At 40.4% G+C, this 20,240-nt stretch overlaps 1 protein-coding gene across 6 annotated transcripts in view; it reads left to right on the top strand.

Annotated features, from left to right (window-relative positions):
- Positions 1-20,240, top strand: part of ENOPH1 (enolase-phosphatase 1) — a 39,955-nt gene that overhangs the window by 7,422 nt on the left and 12,293 nt on the right. For 4 of the 6 annotated variants that reach the window (XM_073891863.1, XM_073891862.1, XM_025887123.2 and 1 more), the window contains exon 2: positions 19,392-19,493. Coding sequence is in view for 3 of the 6 variants with exons in the window: in XM_025887123.2 (XP_025742908.1) it covers positions 19,392-19,493 (102 nt within the window). In the remaining 3 variants the exon portion in view is untranslated. Of the gene's footprint in view, positions 1-19,391; positions 19,606-20,240 lie in introns of all 6 variants that reach the window. The other 2 variants (XM_073891861.1, XM_073891859.1) reach the window with 1 other exon arrangement.

Genomic DNA, 20,240 nt, shown 5'->3' on the forward strand with positions numbered 1-20,240 from the left:
CCTCATTTATCCTAGCAGTTAGAGCCTCCATTTTTGATTTCACCTCATTGATAGCCTTTTTGATTTCGACTCGGTTAGATTTTAGTTCTTTTATTTCTCCAGAAAGGGTTTCTCTAGTATCTTCCATGCTTTTTTCAAGCGCAGCTATAATCTTTATGATCGTCATTCTAACCTCTAGTTCCGACATGTTACTAATGTCCATATTGATTAGGTCCCTGGCAGATGGTACTGCCTCTTGTTCTTTTTTTTGAGGTGATTTTTTCCATCTTGTCATTTTGCCCAGAGGAGAATAGATGAATGAGAGAACAAAATGCTAACAGGGTAACAATGACCCCAGAAAAATATACACTAAACTGATCAGAAGAGACCTGAAACCGGGGGAAAAGAAAGGGAAAGAAAGAAAAAAGAAAAAAAAAAGAAAAAGATAAAAAAAAAGAATATGATCAGATATGATCAGGCTGGTGAATAGATCAGTGCCACACACTAGATTTTGGGCTTATTTTGGTCTGTTAGAAGAAACTGCCTCCCAAAATTTTAAAGAAAGAAAAACTTATATATATTCAAAAATAAAGGTAAATACGATGAAGGGATGAAATATGAATGTAATGATGAAATTATAAAAGATTTTATAAAAGGAATTGATAATATAAGAAGTTGGTTGAAAAAAGAATGAAGAGAAAAAAAAACAAAGGGAGAGAATGTGATGAGGCAGGAGACTAGAACAAAGCCATTCATTAGAGATTTAGGGTATATTTTGGTCTGTTAGAAGCAACTGTATTCCAAAATTTTAAAGAGAGAACAACTTATATATATATACCAAAAATAAGGATTGACTACCATGAAGGGATAGAATATCACTCTAAAAATGAAAAATAAAAAAATTTTTTAAAAAAGCGATTGATAAGATGTTGGTTGAAAATGGGAAAAAGGAAAATTCAAAAAAAATAGAAAAAGAAAAAATAAAGAAAATTTAAAAAATTAACTTTGAAAGACTAAAGAATCGGGGGGGAAAGGCGTGAATTCTTTGTGCAGTATTCCCCTAGAGCTGGAGTTCTGCCGTTCTCATTGATCGGTAAGCTTGGTCTTGGCTGGCTGTTCTTGCGGATCTTCTGGGGGAGGGGCCTGTTGCCATGGTTCCCAAATGTCTTTGCCAGAGGTGGAATTGCCCCGCCCTTGCCGGATCCGGGCTAAGGAATCTGCTCGGGTTTGCTCTCGGGAGCTTTTGTTCCCTGCAAGCTTTCCATACAGCTTTGGAGGACGAGAGTGAAAATGGTGGCCTCCCAATCTCCGCCCTGGAGGAGCCGAGAACTTGGGGCCCCACTCCTCAGTGCACCCCCAGAGAAAAGCAGTCAGTCACTCCTGTCTCCCCAGTCTCCGGCCGCACTCCGTGCTCACCCCGCCTGTGACTGAGCATTTCTATCTCTGGCACCCGACTTGATGAGGAGTCTCCAAACCCAGCAGATCCCTGCAGTGCACTCCCGCGCCGCTCCTCCCTGGGGAGGAAGGGGAGTCTTCCCGGATCTGCCACTTGTTGGGTCCCTGCTGGAAGAGCAGTGGCCCAACTGTGCCACGGATCACAGTTTATGACAACCCCGAGCTGAGAGCCCACTTCTCGGCTCTGTCTCTGCAGCTGGCTTCCCTGCTTCGATCTCTGGGAGCTCTGCTGCACTCAGGCACCCCCGGTCTTTTTGTGACCCTGAGGGTCCTGAAACCACACTGTTCCAGTGTGAGGATTCCACCCCCCGCTTAGCCACTGGAGCGACGTCCCTCAGCAGAGCCAACTTCTAAAAGTTATGATTTTGTGCTCCGCTGTTCTTATCACTTGCCGGTAGTGGCCGACAGAGGCCCCTTCCCCCGCCATCTGTCCTCCCGAATATCGCCTCGGATTCACTTCTCTGCACGTCCTACCTTCCAGAAAATGGTCGCTTTTCTGTTCAGAGAGTTGCTACTATTCTTCAATCTCCTGTTGAGTTTGTAGGTGTTCAGAATGGTTTGATCCCTATCCAGCTGAATTCCTGGGCCCAGATGAAATTTAGGTCTCCTACTCCTCTGCCATCTTGCTCCTCAAGATTTGGTTTTGTTTATTTTTTAAAATTTATTTTTTTTAATTTAAATTCAAGTTAGGGTATTATTAGTTTCAGGGTAGAGTTTAGTGATTCATCAGTTGCATATAACACCCAGTGTTCATTTCATGGTTTTTTTTTTTAAAGTTTAGTTTCTTGTGCTTTGTCTTGTAGTCTTTTTATTTTATTCACAGTAATTATTAATCTGTTATAATCTAATAAGCTATTAATTTGTTACATGAGTTTATCAAAACTGATGTTTCCACAAGTATATTAAGAATGTTAAGTCTGTGTGGATATTTATAGTAATTTTGCAAAGAGGATTCCATTATTAAATGCACTTTTGGGAGATGTCAGGCTATACATATTCAACTGGTTTCTTTATTGCACAACTTCTCAGAGCCTTTATATCATGCACATACATGCACACATAATGCTTAATGAGTCTTCAAGAGAGTGACATTTCAGAAATTTACTTGAACAAAAAACTTTAGCAGAGTATGTCGAGGACTAATCTTTTTTAAAAAACACGTTTAAAGAGATACTAAATCATATCCTTCTTGAATCTCTGAGCATGGAGGTGGGAATTGGGAGATGTTTGTTCTACTTTGGACTTTATTAGTCACATGAGGTGTGTGGAATATATAGCCCTACTTCCTGTGTTAACAAACATCAAGTACTATATATATATATATGCGACTTGTATACTTGACTCATTCTCAAAAACTCTGTGAGGTGTGTGCATTGTCCACGGTTTACTCATAGGAAACTAAGATTCTTAAAAATTGAACAATATGCCTGGAATTTGCACCCAAATTGCCTGCCTCAAAAGCTCTTACTCTTTACATTATTACACTTGACCTCTAAAGTGGAAACCACAGTGCTTGTTCCCTGTCTTTGCTTGGTTTCTGTATATGTTAAATGACCCAGTTGATATGAGAGCACTTTAATCAACATGAAGTACCTTAAAAGGATATAGTAACAAATTTCAGTTTATATATATATGTGTATATATATATATATATATATGCATATATATATTTAAAGATTTTACTTATTTATTTGGCAGAGAGAGAGACAGCGAGAGAGGGAACACATCCAGGGGAGTGGGAGAGGGAGAAGCAGGCCTCCCGCAGAGCAGGGAGCCCAATGTGGGGCTCGATCCCAGGACCCTGGGATCATGACCTGAGCCGAAGCCAGGCACTTAACCAACTGAGCCACCCAGGCGCTCCCAAATTTCAGTTTATACTACCTCTTGGTGATAGGTTTAGGAGTGAACCCTTGAGCCACAGTAACTATATTTGAGTCTTTATTTGGAGATTTGGTTCTATAGTCAGTGTATACTGTGAAAATTGAATATTGTCAGAAATTGCCCTTGAAAGACTCTTAGGAAGTTGTTCCTCTTTGGAGACTGATATCTATTTTTCAGTAAGTCATGCATTAATTTTTCCTTTAGGGTAGAAACACATCCCTGCTTCTTCCCTGGGACATCAGAGGAAGTAGTTGGTTTGGGATTTGGTGATATAAATGAAAAAATATGTTGTGTCAAACATTACCCTCATACTGTGCCACTCACTGTAAGAGACACTGGAGAACTGAAACAATTCCACTGGGGAATAGAACACCCCATTGAGTGCAATAACACAGATTGCCAGTACTGACTATGGTTATTTTTTCCTTTCCTCCTTTTTTTTTTTTGGTCTGAGCACTTACAGTTAAATGTGTATATGATGCCCCTTAACTATACAACACGAACAGTCTGGGATATCTCATGGGATCCCCTAGAACCCTCTCAATCTGGGAAGTGGTCTCTGGACAGCTTGCTACTCTTTCGCAACGTGCCTCAGCCCTTCTGAGTCAGACAACAAGAAAAAACAATGGTTTTATTTACCAACTGTTATATCTTATTTTCTCTGAGTCATAGAATTGTCAAATTTCTAGAACAGGAAAGGCTCCTCGTTAGGATCTTGCAGTGAATGTTGCAACCGGCTAATTAATTTCTCATGAATTGATGCCTGGAGGGAGGTCCTATATGAGGTCATCCCAACCTGTTGGGAGCACAGCCGCTCTAGAGCCCAGCTTTCCTTAGATGTTCCCCGTGCATCTGAATCCTCAGCCTCCAGCACTGCCCCTCACTGCAGGACACATGCCTCTGGAGTTGGTTTTCTTTTCACGTGCTGATTCTGATCCTTTTACAGTGCTGATCTCCCAACATTTTTTGGTCATGTATACCATCAACAGAATTGGAGCAGGCAATAGAATTTATAAATTGTGGGGGTGCCAAATGTAAATATGTTTACCTCAGTGTGGTTCAGTCAGTTGAGTGTCTGACTCTTGATTTCGGCTCAGGTCATGATCTCAGGGTCATGGGATCAAGCCCCACATCAGGCTCTGAGCTCAGCAGGGAGTTGGTTGGGATTCTCTCCCTCTGCCCCTCTTCTCTCTCTCTCTCTCATAAATAAGTATTTTTTAAAAAGAATTTATAGGGTGCCTGGGTGACTCAGTTGTTAAGTATCTGCCTTCGGCTCAGGTAATGATCCCGGTGTCCTGGGATTGAGCCCCACATCAGGCTCCCTGCTCGGCAGGAAGTCTGCTTCTCCCTCTCCCACTCACCTGCTTGTGTTCCTGCTCTCGCTATCTCTCTGTCAAATAAATAAAATCTTAAAAAAAAAGAATTTATAAATTGTGTATACATACTATTATTATTATGTTACATTGCAATTTGAAGATGAGATTAGAATAATAAATGTGAACAAATGTTATACTCTCTTCCCTTACCCCGTTGAATCATCTTGCATGCCCCATGGAGCCACCACTTGAATTTTGTCCGTGGTGTTGTAATATTCATTTTCTAACTTTGTGCCTTGTATTATTCTGTTAGCCTATGAAATAACACCATCACTGGTTATCCTGTCAGGAACCTTCAACTATTGTTTCTGGGTTTGGAGAAAATTATCCTCTTGTTTCTGAAAATACTCTTTAATTTGGTGGCTTTCCTGTTATGTGTTGACATGTACATGTAACATGTACATGCAACAACAGTTGAGGTAGTTCTGTTCTACAGAGTCACTGAGAACCCCATAGTAGCAAGAAATGACTCATTGGCCCTAAAGAAGATACAGGGCTTGGTTCCTTTGAGCCTCTGGTCACAACATTTTTGTGAACTGATCAATATGTAACCTTGTCTTATGTGTGTTTCTGTTTCCCTTATTTAATATATATTGTTGATTGATTAACATTGAACTCACAGCCAGTGGTACTGTAACTCCTGCTTTAATGAAGCCTATCTAAACACATGTATTTTCTCCCTAAGGCCCAGCACAGTTTCTTGTGCTCAGGACCACTAGGCAGCATTTCAGCATTTTGCTTGGGGGCCATTTTGAACTGCAAAATCATCTGTAGGCACAAAATGCAAAAAATATGGCACTAAATAGATTCTGAAAAGGATGTTTGTTTAAACTACAAGAGGTGAAATAAGGCAAATTGTCACTTTGTGCTGGGAATGTGTACAATGAAGTGTTTACAGATTTTTACCACTTATTTCTGAATGATGAGGAAAGTGCAGCAAGTATTTTGGGGTTACAAATAAGTTTTAGTGAGTAGGAGAATTTGCAAGTATGGAATCTACCAATAATGAGGGTTGACAGTATAGAGTAGTAGTGACACGTATGGGCTTGGACACTGTACAGGTCTGGATTAGCATCCTGGCTCCTCTCTATGTCTTTTATGGCAAGTTAATGTCTCTGAGGGTAGGTACATATTTCCTCAGCTGTATTATGGGGATATCTACCTCATAAGGTTATTACGGACATTTAATGGGTGCTTAGCCCTTAAAAAAAAGCTTTGTAAAATGAATGAATATGTTTATGTCAATATTTCATCTACCATCCCAATAAATCTTGCTAGGGAATAGTGGGCGGGGGGACATGTTTTTCATCTAGGCCTTAGGAAAACTTTGTGCTTGAGAATAAAATCTTGGTAATAATTAAGAAGATCCCGTTCACTGAAAATATGAATCTGATTGGGATTTTTGCCCCTAAAATATTTTACGTGGGGGCATGGTGGGCCCCCTAGCCAAAGGCTCTTTATAGCTGTGCTCAGACTTGAGTGTATATACAAATCATCTAGGGATCTTGCTAAAATGCAGTTTCTGATTGAGAAGATCTGGGATGGGACTTGATGAACTTTTCACTCAGATGCTGCTACTGCCCCCCGTACCATACTTCAAGTATTTAGGCTTCATACACATTTGTAAGTCCTACCTCTGTGTAGGCCTGTTAGCCCTGCTCTTTTCTAACGGCTCATTTGATAAAGTAGACCAAGCAAGAGGGTATAGATGAATTAGAGGCGGCCTCCAACATGAACAGAACCACGACTTCTCAGAGGTTAAGTTAGTTGGTTATGGAGAGACAAGGTGATGCAGTAAGCCTGGTAGACAACAAAGCATTATAAGAGTGGCCACTTACCAGCTTTAGCAAATCATCTTCCAGAACTGAAGTGTAAAGAAAGAAGCACTGTTCCTTCTTCAAGGACAAATAGAATGTTAGCAAGGAGTTATGTGTACTTACAGGACCAACTAGATAGTACACTTAAATGTTTATTTAATTGAATGTGTATGTATGATAGGGACCTGCGTGATAAGCTTTTGGGATAGTATCCTGGCAGATGGGCAGGTAAATAGTGCTTTGCTGAACCTGTTGTATTAGTTTCTCATGGTTGCTGTAACAAAATTACCACAGACTTAGTGGTTTAAGACAATACAGACTTACTGTGTTACACTTCTGGAGGGTCAACTCTGAAATGGATCTTTCTGAGTTAAAATCAAGGTGTTGGTGGGGTTGTGTCCCTTCTGAAAATTTTAGAAAATTCTAGAAAAATTTCCCTGCCTTTCCCTCTTTCTAGAGGCTGCCCACATTTCCTGGTTCATGGGCCTTTCCTCTGTCTTCAGAGCCAGCAGCATAGCATCTTCAGACCAGTCTCACTCTCTGAGTTTCCTACTTCTCTTTACCTTTGAGGATCCTTGTGATTGTATCAGGCCCAACCACATAATCCAAGGATAATCTTCCCATCTTGATTCTTACTTTAATCACGCCCACAGTACTTTTGCCATATAAAGTAACATTCACAGGTTTTGGGATTTAGGACACGGCTATCTGAGAGTGGGGGAATTTTCCCTTCTACCATACTTAATTAGCACAAACATTTCTAATAGATGCCTTTATAGGTTCTGGGCTACATAGGAATTAGAATTTATAATGGTTCCACTTTTGTTTTGTCAGTAATGGTGTTGGATGCAATCTGTGATATTTTCTTTAAGATTTATAATATTTTCTTTAGGATTTGATGGAATTTTAAATATATTATTAATATATATAAATATAAATTGTATATTATGTAAAAATATATTTTTATATATATCTGCTTATATACTTTTCCTGGGGTTTAATATTTTTTGAGATATATTTTGTGTTAAAACACTTTTAGAAATGAATAATGTATTCTTGATTGTTTAACGATGGTTGTAATGTACTCTTTTATGTTCTTTTATAGTTCAGCAGTATATTTTAGGGGATAATAATTGAGAAATGTTGAAGTTGACATTTCTTTCTCATGAAAACTGCTATGTTAATTTTGTGGTCTTTCTAGGAAGAGAGCTTGTGCTGTCTGATAGTATATCCCAACTCGGCTAAACATCCATTTGATAAGTATTGCTTCTAATGTTTTCAGCACCGAAAGGTATATTATGCTCATTCTGCCCTCAATAGGAAACTGCTAGAAGACAACCCTCAAGGGACAGCAAACTTCCTTCTACCTGTGCTGTTTGTTATTGACACCTGCAATTGAGTCATGTTCCCAGTCTTCATTCATTCTATGAACTTACTAGGCTTTTTCACCTGCAAGGATGAGGTTATAGGATCTGTTGTGCTTATAAAGTGGTGATGAAGATTGAATGAAGTGAATGCAAAAGCCTCTGAAAATTATAAAGCTCTGTAGAAACACTGATTATAATGCAAGAAGTACCAGACTAATACAGAAAGTGCTTGTGAAGGGTCAATAAAGAAAAGGGGGAACTAACATTTAGTGAAACCCACCTGCTCCACATTTTTTCCCACCACAATTACCTCCACCTCTGCTCCTTATGACCCTAGTCAAAAATATGGTAAGAATGAGACCCAGAACATGTCTGATCTCAAAGAATCTGTGGAAGCATTGGAATGGCAGAACTGTCTTGATAAATTGCTATTGGTGATTTGCTTCACATTCCCCCAAACCTTCCCCATTGCTTAATACTATTTCCCAAAGGGAGATAGACCCGTGGTGGTATGTGAGCGGATTTTTGTTGATTCAACCAGAAACAAAGAGCCTTTGGAGAATCACTATATTGGGACTGAGTATATCAAGTGGATGGAAAGCACCACCCTCCTATAATTCTGGTCTCTTATTCTAGAACCTTTTGTGTCATGGCACTCGCATGATCTTTCCTTCCCTTCTGTCACATCTGTTTGAATACCTATCATGTGCCAGGTTCTGCTAGGGATCCCAAATCCTTAAGACCCAGCCATCACCCTCATGGAACCTGGTAAGAAGGACAGGTACATAAATAAGTTGTCTTTGCACCGTGGAACTCCTTTGTGGTTTCCTGTTGCCTAAGAGATTAAGTTTCAACTCCTGAACTTCAGTGAACCGGGTTTTCCAGTTCCCTATCCCTGTATTCCGTTGCACTTCTTAGAGCTGAACATGCCTGTCCAGGTCATGCTCTTTCATGCCTCCGTGTTCCTCTAGCCTGGAATGTAATACATTTTTTTTTCCCTCCGAGTGCAGTTTGGTTCCATGTAGTCATTACCGTAAAAAATATTGATTGGGCTAGGCTGTGGGCATATAGAGGTGAAACTTGCTTCTGCTCTCAGAGGACTTTGTTTAAGCAGGAATTTTCGAGTCCTCTCCCCTTTTTGCATTACCATGCATTTGCCACTGCAGCACTTGATGCCTTTGGGGTTGTATTTGTGTCCCGCCTTCCAGCAATGCTGACAGCTCCTTGTGGACAGAGACTGAAGCCTTTAAAAAATATATATATTATATATATAATATTTATTTTTATTTATTTTTTTAAAGACTTTATTTGGGGGAGAGAGCACGAGCAGGGAGTGGGAGAGGGAGAAGCAGGCTCCCGCCAAGCAGGGAGCCTAACATGGGACTCGATCCCAAGACCCTGGGATCATGACCTGAGCCAAAGGCAGATGCTTAACTGACTGAGCCACCCAGGTGCCCCTATTTATTTATTTTTTTAAAGGCTTTATTTATTTACTTGAGAGAGAGCATGTGCGTGCCTGTGCATGGGCGGGGGGTGGGGGTTGCGGACAGAGGGAGAGAGGGAGAAGGAGAGGGAGAAGCAGGCTCCCCACTGAGCAGGGAGCCTGACAAGGGACTCCATCCCAGGACTCTGGGATCATGACCTGAGCTGAAGGCAGACGCTTAACTAACTGTACCACACAGGCACCCCTTTTTAAAATTTTAATAGCAACTGTTTAATTTCCTTATAAGATGGAAAGCCTGGTAGGTTATTAGGGTAATGACCTACAAGTATATAGCTTAACTTTGTACATATGAATTGATTGGGACCCAATACAATCTAAAACATAGACGTTCAGAACCACATAAGGCACATAAGGCATTCAGCCAATGTTTGGTGATGGTGATATGATGCATTCCAGAATGGGCATGGGCAGGGCTGGGATTAAGTTTCTCCTAGCCTCTGCTGTCGTTGCTATTTCAAATTTCTTCAAGGTGCTGCTTTATCTTATTAGAACAGCATGCAACTTAGCTGAAGTGTTTCCAGAGTGACATTAGAATTTTCATTGAGCCAACATTTCTAAAACCTAGAGGTCCAAAGGAAGAAATCAGCTAAAAATGGACATTAAAAACTATGAAAGAAGGATACCTTGGCTGGCTCAGTTGGAAGAGCATGCAACTCTTGATCTCGGGGTTGTGAGTTTGAGCCCCATGTTGGGGGTAGAGTTTACTTAAAAAAAAAAAATCATGAAAGATAGAAATTTTATTCACAAGTTAAAAAGCTAAATATATCATGCTATGGAAACTTGTATCTGTTATTTTGTGGATAGAGGAAAGTGTTTTTTTCCTCCAGATTTTTCCTTAAAATAATTCATGCTTGTTATAAATTGCAAACATTACAGAAGAATATAATATAGAGAGTAAATGTCTTCTTTTGCTCCTGCCACCCAGAGATGACCATTAAGAATTTGGTGAATATTCCTTCTGATTTTTTCCTATGCATGCAGTAATTGAGATTATTAAAAGAAATGTAGTCCAGTCTACTCCCCAAAAGGCACCAATTGTAATATGTAACCCTCACTTTTTTAAATGTAGGTAGGCCTCTGTCTTGCTCAGATAAGCTTGTTTTTTGTTGTTTTTTTGTTTTTGTTTTGTTTTTGCTCAAACTTTTTTTTTTTAATATTTTATTTATTTATTTGACAGAGAGATAGAGCAGGAACACAAGCAGGGGGAGTCGGAGAGGGAGAAGCAGGCTTCCCACAGAGCAGGGAGCCCGATGTGGGGCTCGATCCCAGGACACTGGGATCATGACCTGAGCCAAAGGCAGACGCTTAATGACTGAGCCACCCAGGCGCCCCTGCTGAGATAAACTTTTTAAGGACATCCTGTATTTAGCTCTGTGAAGTCCTTCCTTGTCTGATGATTCTTAAAATTTTCCATTCTTACAACTTACCCCCGTGTTTCCCCTTCACTAAAGGAAAAAAAGGCATTCTTTTTATAGTAAAAGCTTATTTTTATGTAATACTTTTGATTTTCGTATTTATTAACTCTTTTAGTTTTCAAAATTCGTTTTGGTGGAGGTAGGAGTCAGGGGAGAAGCCAACCCCCTGTGAGCCTGTTGTACCTGGTTCTCCATCACCCCTCTAAAGAATGTTTGGATAGTCAGTAGCCCTGACCTCAGAGGCCCTCATGGGGCCCTCTTCGCAAGGGACTCCATTTCAGAAACACAGATTTCTTTCCAAAGACAGAAGTTTTTGATACCAAAAAGGGTTCTTTGTCCTCTGGATATGTACATGAGGGGTTCATTAACTTGATTTTGTTTTCAATGATTCGTTATGCGACTTTCTAACAAGTTCCTTTTCTTAAGTATAAAAAGTGTGGCGCTGACACCCTTCCCTGAGTAAAGAGAGACTAAGACACGTAGTTTGGACACTAGTAATCACGGCAGTGGGTCCTGGGTGGGACTTCGGAGAAGAGCCACAGTCAGGCCAGTGTTCAGCAGTTCACCGGTATGCTCCAAGAGGCTGGCTGACTCCTGGACTGGGTGTGGGTCTAAGTCATTGTAGGTTCATTTAAACTCATTAGATCCCTGAAGCAGGATGATGAAGCCCTGGGATCTGGCTCTTCAAACTAAAAAAAACAAAAAAAAAACTGATTGATAAACTGGTACCATAATCTATTAATTTGTACTTAACCTTTATGTGCTTATGTAAGATGGAATAATAGCACTTGTTTCATAAGGTTATTATGAGAATTGAAATGAGATCATTAAGACCATTCATTAATCAATTCATTGCATAAATTTGGAGTGCTTGGTAGTTGAGGGAGAAGGTCCATGCTAAAGCTATGGATTTGAGGATCATCAGCAATAGATGGTATTTAAAATCTTGAGATTAGATGAAGTCACTAAAGATTGACTATAGATAGAGATGTGCCTGGAATAGTAAGGGCTCAGTAAATCTTGGCAGTTACCCCCACTATTATTACAACTACTTGTATTATTACTATTTATTAGAAATGTTACAGAACTGCAAGGTGAACCGAAATCTCTCATTTTCTTAGTGCAAATGTACTTGAGAAACCAAAGCTTTATTAGAAATTTCTGTAGGGACTATCAGGATCCAGGGCCTTGGGTGATCCCAATGAGTAGTGCTCCCCAAAGTCATCCATCTACAGAGCTGGATAGGCTTAGGCATTGGGATTTGATAGGCCTGGATTTGAGTCCTGCCTTTACTTTGTACCAGCAATGAAACCTTTTAGAACCTCAGCTTCTTCATGTGTTTAGAGGGATTACCTTGCAGGGATGGCAGGTGGATTCAGAAAGGTAATTATCAGGGCACCTGGGTGGTTTAGTCAGTTAAGCCTCTGACTCTTGATCTCAGCTCAGGTCATGATTTCAGGGTTATGAGGTCGAGCCCTGCGTCGGGCTCCAAGCTGGGCATGGAGCCTACTTAAGATTCTTTCCTCCCCGGGGGCGCCTGGGTGGCTCAGTCGTTGGGCGTCTGCCTTTGGCTCAGGTCATGATCCCAGAGTCCTGGGATCTAGCCCTCCATCGGGCTCCCTGCTCAGCGGGAGGCCTGCTTCTCCCTCTCCCTCTCCCTCTCCCTCTGCCTGCTGCTTGTGTTCCCTCTCTTGCTGTGTCTCTTTGTCAAATAAATAAGTAAAATCTTTAAAAATATATATATATATATATTCTTTCCCCCTCTCTCTGCCCCTCCTTCCCCGCTCTCTAAAAAAATTAAAAAAAAAATTGTCAATTCCTTCCCTTTCCCTTCCACTGCTAGGGGCTAGGACTTCAGGCCAATCAGGTTTCCTTTTCTGAAACTCCAGAGATACTGGTATTCTGTCCCTGTGCCTCTTTTTAATTTTTTTTTTAAAGATTTTATTTACTTATTTAATTGACAGAGAGAGAGCGAGAGAAGGAACACAGGCAGGGGAAGTGGGAGAGGGAAGCAGGCTTCCCACTGAGCAGGGAGCCCGATGCGGGGCTCGATCCCAGGACCCTGGGATCATGACCTGAGCCGAAGGCAGTCCTTAACCAGCTGAGCCACCCAGGCACCCCCATGCCTCTTTTTAAAACCTTATCACAACTACTGGCCCCTTTCCGTTTCCTTTCAAAGGAACGATAACCTTTCCTTGTGTGATATGATTCATTGCAATTAATTAGATTATTGTTTATCTTTCTTTAATTAGTTTAATAACCTTAATGGGATTTAGAAGACACTTTTTTCTTATCTGGTAATGCATTTATTAATTCATTTTGAATGTAGATGATGAAATCTAATGTTCATTCCTAAAGGCTTCTGCTTTCAGAGGGGAATGGTTACGTCCTTGCTTACCCCACTGAAGAGAGGGACACCAAAATTATAATCTCTGAGCCTCTGTGGCCCATGTAGCAGTGAGAGCACCGAACTTTTGGTAGTTCCTAGTATGGTCTTCAGGAAGGATATTTAAGGAGCAATTTTAATCCCACAACTGCTGAAGCTGTCTAACAGATGGCAGGGATCACTCCCATGAAGTAGTACATTCCCATCATTGGAAGTGTTCAAGCAGGGACAAACTTCCAGTTATAAAATAAGTAAGTTCTGGGATGTAATGTACAGCATGGTGACTATAGTTATTTTATTGAATATTTGAAAGTTGCTAAGAAAGTAGATCTTAAAAGTTCTCATCACAAGAAAATATTTGTGTGGTGATGGATGTTAACTAGGCTTATTATGGTGATCATTCCATAATATATTTTTTTAAAGATTTTATTTATTTGAGAGAGAGACAGTGACAGAGATAGCAAGAGAGAGCACAAATGGGGAGGAGAGGGAGAAGCAGGCTCCTGCTAAGCAGGGAGCCCGACGTTGTGCTTGATCCCAGGACCCTAAGATTATGACCTGAGCCGAAGGTAGACGCTTAACTACCTGAGCCACCCAAGCGCCCCTCATTCCACAATATTATATGCATCTATCAAATCACTATGTTATACATCTAAAACTAATATATGTCAATTATATCTCAATTAAAAAAGACATTATACACTGTCATTGCAGAAAATAGGTAAGCAAAAAAACAAAAAACCTTTGTAAATGGCCATGTTCCCCTTGATTTTGTTTTATGCATTAGATATTCCCCAGAATGGAATCAGGCTGTATATTTGAAACCTGTTTTCTTATTTAGATAATGTGATTTCTTTCTTTCTTTCTTTTTTTAAGATTTTATTTACTTGACAGAGAGAGAGCACAAGTAGGCAGAGTGGCAGGCAGAGGGAGAGGGAGAAGCAGGCTCCCCGCTGAGCAGGGAGCCCGATGTGGGGCTCAATCCCAGGACCCTAGGATCATGACCTGAGCTGAAGGCAGCTGCTTAACCGACTGAGCCACCCAGGTACCCCGAGAATGTGATTTGTTTCTAAGACCCATCAACTCACTTAATTTTCCTTTGCTTTTTATCTTCTGAGATTAATAGAAAAATAGTAGTCCACCAGTATTGCCTTTGTGTTGTTTAATTTTCTGGCTGAAAAAAATTTATTTTTATTTAAAAAAAATTTTATTTTATTTTTAAAGATTTTATTTATTTGCCAGAGAGTGAGAGTGAGAGCATAAGCAGGGGGAGCAGCCGAGACAGAGAAGCAGACTCCCCGCTGAGCAGGGAGCCCGACGTGGGGCTCGATCCCAGGACCCTGGGATCATGACCTGAGCCAAAGGCAGATGCTTAACCGATTGAGCCACCCAGGCACTCCTTATTTTTAAGTAGGTTCCATGCCCAATGTGGGGCTTGAACTCACAACCCTGAGATTAAGGGTCGCATGCTCTACCGACTGAGCCAGCCAGGCATCCCCGGCTGAAAAAGTTTTAAGTTCTCAAATACTTTAAATCATTTGTTGTACTGTGTGGTTCATTGGAAGTCTTTTAAAATAGTTCCTTTAAATAGCTATACTCTAAGTATTACCCATTACCTTTTTATTATCCATTTTCCTCAAAGGAGACTTGAGTAAACATTATAGCGACTATTTAATTTTTATTGATTCTGTGACCTTTTTATTAAAACAACCACTTGACCATAAAGCAAATCCATATTTGGACTTCTAAACATTAATGAGGCAACTTGTTTAATTAGATGTTCAGAAATGTTGTGACCCTTAAGGAGACTTAATGGAGTTCTTTCAGAAAGCTACCATTGAGTTGCATGCAGTAATATAAATTGCTGCTTGCATAGTATCCCCTCCAGCAGTTATAGTGGAACTTAATCATAGTCCCCTGAAAGACAAATACTCTTATTTAGTTCTATGGCCTTTTGTTATGTGTACTACTAAACCGTAACAGCCCCTTAGGTGCCTGGTGGACTAAACATATTTCACATGTTTATAGAACCCTGGGTTTATTGCAGCATTTTTTTCATACTATAGTATTCTGAAATTACCCATAAATGGATTATGACTGAAATTAAAACATTTGTCATCACACTTATTTCTGGAATTACTTTTAAAGCCTGAAAATGTTCAGTGGGCAGTGTTGGGCAATAAGCACTAGCTTTACCAACTCTTTTTTTAGAGCATTCTTATATGATATCGTAACACATGTAATTCATATAATTACTGGCTTTTTAAAAAATAAGCAACTTGAAGGCATTTCATTTATTTTATAAAATAGGTTACTCAAAAAGTGTGTTGAAAGGATAGGATAAAATCTTCATAATTTAGTTATTTGCCCCATGTACCTTTATATGATGCAATAACACTGCACTAAAATAGAAGTCTGCTAATATGTCTACCCCAGGTAGTCTTGATAGTCCACATGTTATATACTAAGTTCTGCCTTCGTGGCCTAGCTTGTGTGTTTACTCGGTGTGCAGGGGAGTTTTATGGCTAGAGGAAAGGGGCAAATTAGATGATCAGGAATTCTGAAGTAATCTCTAACTTTTAAAGCTTTTCTTAAAAGTTCAAAGTTGTTTGAAACCTTGCAGCTTTTATTTCTGTGAGTCCTCTGAGGAGAGAGGCTGTGGTTCATAACTCTGTTATCAGAAGTATCTGGCACTCAGTAGGTCCTCAGTAAAAGTTGAATGTGAGTTCATTGTGCTTGTGATTTATCCTCTGGGAACTTCTCTGCTATTTGTCACTAAATTTGGGTCAAAGGTGATCCTTGCCCCGTTTAAATGTTTTCTGTGCTGGAGAATATAAGTGATAAGGTTTAGGTCCTATCTATCTATCTATCTATCTATCTATCTATCTATCTATCTGTTTATCTATCTGTCTATTTATCTATCTATCTCTAATTACTACAATGACCTTGCTCGGTATTATCATTCCCATTTAGCAGATGAGAAAACCGAGGCTCAGAGAGGGTAAGTTGAACATAGCAGTAAAAGGCAGAGGTAGGACCCCGGCCTGGCATACTGCCCAGAGTCATTTCTTCTCCCACAGAAGTGCAGGACTTGGGCTCCTGGGATTCACAGGCTCTTCATAAATTGTTCTTGGGACCAGTAAAGCTGGATTAGGAAATTGGGCTTTGTGAAGCACGAAGTAGTATAGCACAGCATCCGTTTTTATACGTTTTGAGTACTTCAGCTTTTCAGTTATTGGGAGGCCCTGAATCTACCAACAGTTTTCCCCCAGGAATGTTTCCAGTTTGAGAATTGGGGGATAATGGAGATGGGACATTAGAGGAGGACGGCCAAGGGGAAAGAAGCAGGTAGAGGATGAGGGATCAAAGTTGACTTGTTTTTTAATTGTCAAACATTTTAAATAAGGAAGAATAAGGATTAAGATAATTACCATGCACCTCCCACAAAGCTTATTAGATTTTATACTATTTTGTCTCAGATCTTAAAGAAATAAAACATTACGGATATAACTGAGACTCTTGAGTACCTCTCATTTTGTGTTAGAGTTTTATTTATATGTTAGCGTTTATATTCATGTTTATAATTTAAGTGCACTGATTTTTAACTATATATTTTATTTTTTTATTTTTTAAAGATTTTATTTATTTGTCAGAGAGAGAGAGATAGCGAGAGCAGGAACACAAGCAGGGGGAGTGGGAGAGGGAGAAGCAGGCTCCTCGCTGAGCAGGGAGCCCGATGCGGGGCTCGATCCCAGGACCCTGGGATCATGGCCTGAGCCGAAGGCAGACACTTAAAGACTGAGCCACCCAGGCGCCCCTAACTGCTGTATATTGTTTTAGAGTATGAAGGAATATACCCGAGCTTGTTCTCTAGCTGATGAAGATCTAGGTTGCTTCCATTGATTTTGTTGTAAAATATAGTATTTTAGTAGTATTGCAGTATTGCAATAAACATTTTTTTTACTTTCCTCTTTGTGCACATGTATTAGAGTTTGTCTATGGTACATGTCTAGGGGAGGACTGGATGTGTGTGCACAAAACCTTCAGGTTTTCTCTGTCTTCTCCAACAGCCTTCTTGAGTGGGGAGGCCAGCTTGCCGTCTACCACAGTGTGTGAGTGGGGGGGGTGGGTAGATGGAAGGAAGGACAAGGAGGGGCACGATGGGAAGACCTAGTCTTTAAAGGAAAGCAGAAGTATAGCAGTATGGTAAAAGGAATCTTGCACAGAAAGCAAGCTGTCAGTCTCAGCTCTTCATTTTCTTTCTTTGAGATCAGGAATGAGTTTTTATTGAGCTCGAACAAGGCTGTTCTGTCAAGTACGCTGAACAGTTTGCTTGATTACACTGTATGGCTTTTGAGTCTGCTGAATGATCCATTACTTACCGGAATGCCACATGAGAACAAGCAAAATTGAATGACTTCTTTATTTTTACTAGGGCAGGTGAAACTTGGATAATGTGTTACGAGGAGAGGTAAATGCTTCAGCCCTACTATTTATTGATCTATCTTTTTTTGTTGAAATACAGTTGACACACAGTATTATATTAGTTGCAGGTGTGCAGCATAGTTATTGGACATTTATATACATTAGGAAATGATCGCCACAATAAGCTTAATTACCATCCATAACCATACGAAGTTATTACAGTGTTCTTGACTGTATTCCCTATGCTGTACTTTATATCCCCGTGACTTCTTTACCTTCTAACTGGAAATTACAAAGGGCGTTCAGTAAATATTTGAATAAATAAATGAGTGAATGAGTTTAAATAAACAGACTTCTTGAGTTCAACTTGATTGTAGAATTTTCCTTAAGATATAAGACCACCTCTGAGTTGTATACTTGGGGTCTACGCTCCTAGCATATATTCATTTTCTGGCTTTTTTAGACAGGTAATTGCTGAGACTGTTGCAGGGTCGTCACTCTCTGGATTTGTACAGCATTCTGCTCCAACTCTGCTTGTCTCACCCCTTGCACCATGTTGCAAGTCTTGGTTTGCCTGCCAGCCTCCTGTCTCCCCACTAAATTCTTAAGCTTATTGAGAAAGGAACTCTGATATATTTTGTCTTTTCAATTCCCTTTTGCATGCCCCACTAGTAAATGCTAAAAAAATTATTGAATGTGCCACATTTGATTTGAAAAGATACATATGCTCAATTGTAAGTAAATACAAATTTTGACCTAAGAGAAATCACCTTGCCAATGTATGGATTATTGACAGGGTATTTATCTTTGAATTGTCTTGCCCATCACTGTCTTATAGGGTGTTCTATGGGGAGTCTGATTACCAAGAAAGAATCACGGTGATCAAAAAAATTTTTTTCTTTTTTTTTTTTTTAAAGATTTTATTTATTTGTTTGACAGAGAGAGACATAGTGAGAGAGGGAACACAAGTAGGGGGAGCAGCAGACAGAGGGAGAAGCAGGCTTCCCCGCGGAGCAGGAAGCCCGATGTGAGGCTCAATCCCAGGACCCTGGGATCACGACCTGAGCCGAAGGCAGACGCTTAACGACTGAGCCACCCAGGCGCCCCATCAAAAAATTTTTTTAAGCATTTGTCATGCATGGACACCACTCTTTCAGCCGATATTTGAGTTGTGTACAAGTCCCAAGTACTGTGTGTGTATCAGCGATACAGCTGTGAGCAAGATATACTTGATCCCTGCCCTCACGGACCTTGGTCTAGCAATCTGGTTTAGGAGTCAGCAGACTCTCTGTAAAGAGCCGAACAGATGTTTAGACTTTGTAGACCATATGATTTTGGTTACAAATACTCTGCCATTGTGGCCCAAAAGTAGCCTCTGACGCTATAATCAAATGAGTGTGGCCATTTCCAGTAAAACTTCATTTACAGGGAGCACCTGGCTGGCTCAGTTGGTAGAGCGTGTGACTCTTGATCTCCGGGTGGTGAGTTCAAGCCCCACATTGGGTGTAGAGCTTACTTAAAAAACAAAAACAAAAAATCTTCATTTACAAAAACAGGAGATGTCAATCTGGCTTTGGCCCATGGGCCATAGTTGGCTGACTCTTGACCTAGTTCATTTGTTTCTTGGTCTTTGTTTCTGTAGCCACAACAGAAATTTTCATATTTTCCATGTAGGTTTCATTGGCTTACTTGCTACAGTTCACAGAGGTAAGATTGTTGAAGAACTTGATCTCAGGCAAATGACAAGCTAATTCTTGTTTGTTTGTTTTTTAACTTGTTTATCCAGGACATTTTATTTCCTTACATCAGAGAAAATGTTAAAGAGTATCTTCAGACACATTGGGAAGAAGAGGAGTGCCAGCAGGACGTCAGTCTTTTGAGGAAACAGGTTGGGACATTGCTCTTCCATTGCTTCCACACTCCCAAGTGTCTGAGAATTGAGGATGCCCGGAGACAGATATGCTCTGAACGTACTGCAAAATAAGCGCTCTGGATTCACGGTGCTTGGACTTTGCGGTGACTTGCTTAGGAATTCACAGAACATAATTAAATGGCCAGATCATGGCAGTTTATTGTCTCTACAGTTGCCTCTTGCTGGAGCTGTTTCGATTGCATAAAAATGTCATGTATTTTTTCTTATTTTTTTAAGTTTATTATTATTTTTTTAAGATTTTATTTATTTATTTGACATTGAGAGAGACAGCGAGAGAGGGAACACACTCAGGGGGGAGTGGGGGAGGGAGAAGCAGACACTTCACTGAGCAGGGAGCCTGATGCTGGCTCAATCCCAGTACACTGGGGTCATGACCTGAGCCAAAGGCAGACGCTTAACAACTGAGCCACCCAGGTGTCCCGTCATGTATTTTTAAAAGTAAGCTTTTTCTGGGTAGTGTGCAAGAGATTTTGGTGCCATCTCGCCACATTTTTCATTAATGTCTTCCAGTGATTCTCTTGTCTCTCCTGCCCCCTGCACAGCGCTCCTGGGGCCTCACCTCCACACAGCCCTGTAGACCTTGCACCCCGCTCACACTAGGCCCATCTTTGTCTCCTGTGCTACTCTGCTCTGTTCTCTGCCCGGTTTACGGTCCGGTTTTCCTTCCACATTCTGTGCTGTAGAACTATTTGTTTTCTTCTT

This window comes from Callorhinus ursinus, unplaced genomic scaffold (assembly GCF_003265705.2).
Source record: "Callorhinus ursinus isolate GAN/ISIS: 27379988/994484 unplaced genomic scaffold, GSC_fseal_2.0 scaffold4, whole genome shotgun sequence".
NCBI lineage: Eukaryota > Metazoa > Chordata > Mammalia > Carnivora > Otariidae > Callorhinus > Callorhinus ursinus.